Source organism: Microchirus variegatus (assembly GCF_963457635.1).
Source record: "Microchirus variegatus genome assembly, chromosome: 3".
NCBI lineage: Eukaryota > Metazoa > Chordata > Actinopteri > Pleuronectiformes > Soleidae > Microchirus > Microchirus variegatus.
Genome location: NC_139804.1, coordinates 6,670,434 through 6,673,414, shown reverse-complemented (window position 1 = coordinate 6,673,414; position 2,981 = coordinate 6,670,434). Strand labels below are relative to the sequence as shown.

The following is a 2,981-nucleotide window of genomic DNA, read 5'->3' as shown; positions in this document are numbered from 1 at the left end:
AGGACAAGCTTATGACAAGCCGAAGAACCTTATATGGTTCTACTTAGCACTTTTATTTCTAAGAGTGTATAAAGCCTTCACTTAAAAACCAAAAATGTTAATTTACCTGGTAAATACACAAAAACAATACAAGAATATGGCTCTGTACATTATTATACACTTTGTACAATAGTATATTTTGACAACAATAAAATGCATTTTTTTAAAAAGAAGAGGGAAGTTGTTTCCACTGTGGTTTTTTAAAAATGTCTAGAAGTCTGGTTTGTTGCTGAAGTCAGGATTTCTAAAACCGTTTCTCTCTAAATGTGTGTCAAGATGTTGTTGAGGACATTGTTTCAAGTCTCCTCATGAATTCCCTCACAAAAACCCCGCTGCCGTTTGATTCGCTCACTGTGAGAGCAAACAAAGGGAGGAGGAGGAGGAGGAGGAGGAGGAGGAGGCGGAGTCTACTACAGCTGCTCTCCACTCAAAGCACAAAAACTGTCTGAAACACAGGCACAAAGGAGAGGGAACTCTGTCTGAGCACGAAGCGCGTGGAGTGAAGGCCCCCGAGGCTGTCAGTGGGAGAGAGACAATCAGACGTACACGGAGAAAGAGAGCGAGTAGATGCTGAGTGACTGAGAGAAGGAAACAAACTCAACACACATCACACTTCACTGCTTCTGCTGATTGTCTCATGAGGAAACCTGGAGATAACTTTGTTGCCTGTCTGGAACCAAAAAAAAAAACCCTGAATTTGGACCTGAAGGTGAAGGGGATGATGCCCTGAAGACCTGAGCTGTGGATCTACCTCATCTCTTCTCATCTCTCTGTGGTGTGGAGCCATCGTTCCGACCCCTGTGATGGACCAAGACTGATTGATCTGAGTAAGTAAAAAAAAAAGGCTCCCGTCTTCTTGTGGTGCAGAGAGATAGCGAGGGGAAGGGGGAGGGGAGGACACACCGAGCCTGGATCTCTAACCTCTATCCTCTGCAGGGAGGGGTCATTAAAAAACATGAGGTAACCCCCCCAAAAAACAACAACATTGATGCTGTTTAGCATGGGCAGATATCTTTGTGTTGATGGCCTGAGCATCTCTCTGTGGGACCGTATCTATGTTCCCCGGGTCCTATGTTCCCCCGATTTGTATGTGACCGGGGAACATAGGACCCTTTCTCTAAAAAAGGGTTCTATGTTCCCCGCTGTTCACCCAAAAGGACCCAGGGAACATAGGACCCTACCCTTTACACTAACCCTAACCCTTTACCCTGGAGCTCCACACCCAGGCTTCCACAAAGTGGGGAACATAGGACCCTTTTTTTAAAAAAGGTCCGATGCTCCCCGATCGGGGAACATCGGACCCGGGGAACATAAGTACGACCCCCTCTGGGTCCATCCTGTTTTGAGGACTTTTGTGTCTCATCTTCATTCATGGTGGCTTCACTGTGCGATTATTACCATACAGCTCTAACACCACAGACACCCCCCCCCCCCTCCTCCGCTCTTTGTCCCTCAGAATGTCCAACACTACCCTTCTGACTGACAGCTTCACTCCACCATGGGCTGGAAACGTCTCGGAGAACATCTCCGCCTGCAGCAAGAACGACGGCTTCAAGTACCCGCTGTACAGCACGGTGTTCAGCATCGTGTTCGTGGTGGGCCTCATCACCAACGTGGTGGCCATCTACATCTTCACCTGCAGCCTGAAGCTGAGGAACGAGACCACCACGTACATGATGAACCTGGTGGTGTCCGACCTGCTCTTCGTCTTCACGCTGCCCCTCAGGGTCTTCTACTTCATCAACCAGAGCTGGCCGTTCGGGAGCACGCTGTGCAAGGTCTCCGTCTCGCTCTTCTACACCAACATGTACGGCAGCATACTCTTCCTCACGTGCATCAGCGTGGACCGCTTCCTCGCCATCGTGCACCCCTTCCGCTCCAGGACGCTCAGGACTAAGCGCAACGCCAAGATCGTGTGCACGGCGGTGTGGGTGCTGGTGCTGTCCGGGAGCCTGCCCACGGGCTTCCTGCTGGAGACCACGTCCAAGGAGAACAGCAGGACCAACGCCACCTACTGCTTTGAGAACTTCTCCTCCAAGCAGTGGAAATCCCACCTGTCCAAGGTGGTGATTTTCATCGAAACGGTGGGCTTCATCATCCCGCTCCTTCTCAACGTGTGTTGCTCCATCATGGTGTTGCAGACGCTGCGGCAACCGCAGACCATCAGCCGCGGCGGGAAGCTGAACAAAACCAAGATCCTGCGCATGATCATCGTTCACCTCTTAATTTTTTGCTTCTGCTTCATCCCGTACAACGTAAATCTGGTTTTTTACGCTCTGGTGCGCACCAAGACTTTACAGGGCTGCTCTGTGGAGTCCGTGGTGCGGACCATCTACCCGATAGCCCTCTGCATCGCCGTGTCCAACTGCTGCTTTGACCCCATCGTTTACTACTTCACGTCGGAGACCATCCAGAACTCCATCAAGAGGAAGTCTCAGAGCAGCAGCAGTCGAGGATACGACGTCAAGTTCTCCGAGGCGCTTCAGTCCGAAACCAGCTCCAACCTTCACTTCAGCCTGAGGAATTTTAAAGCTAAAGTCTTTCACAACGAGTCGTCAGTGTGACGTCGGGATTGTTATTAAAAGATGCACTTTTCCAGAGGATAAACAAAGAACGCTTTATGAAGCATCTGCCAAAGAAGTATTATCATCTGATCTTAAGTGTCTCATCTCAGGGCAAATGTTCGGACCTGTCGTCGACAGACTCTGCTCTGCAGCATCGCTGCCGCCACGTGACCACGTTTGTTCTCATCTGTGGATTTATTACTTTATTTATTACGACTTATTGATTTTTTTTTTCCTTTCCTGTGGAAATTGTGTTCAGCACAATTACTCTGCCAGTGACCGGGGAGGTCAATGCGATCAGTGGAGAGCAGGACGGTCATGATACTGGATGCCACATGTGCCCATGTAATCTGTGTATCATTGTTTTTTTCAAAATGA

The 2,981-nt window shown here is 49.3% G+C and overlaps 1 protein-coding gene across 1 annotated transcript; it reads left to right on the top strand.

Moving 5' to 3' along the window:
• Positions 1-586: 586 nt before the first annotated feature.
• On the top strand, positions 587-2,603 carry lpar6a (lysophosphatidic acid receptor 6a; the record flags this gene model as incomplete). The annotated part of the gene is made up of 2 exons (XM_083887300.1): positions 587-866; positions 1,496-2,603. The coding sequence occupies exon 2, from the start codon at positions 1,497-1,499 to the stop codon at positions 2,601-2,603; it is 1,107 nt and encodes a 368-aa protein (XP_083743426.1). The 5' UTR covers positions 587-866; position 1,496.
• Positions 2,604-2,981: the final 378 nt, after the last annotated feature.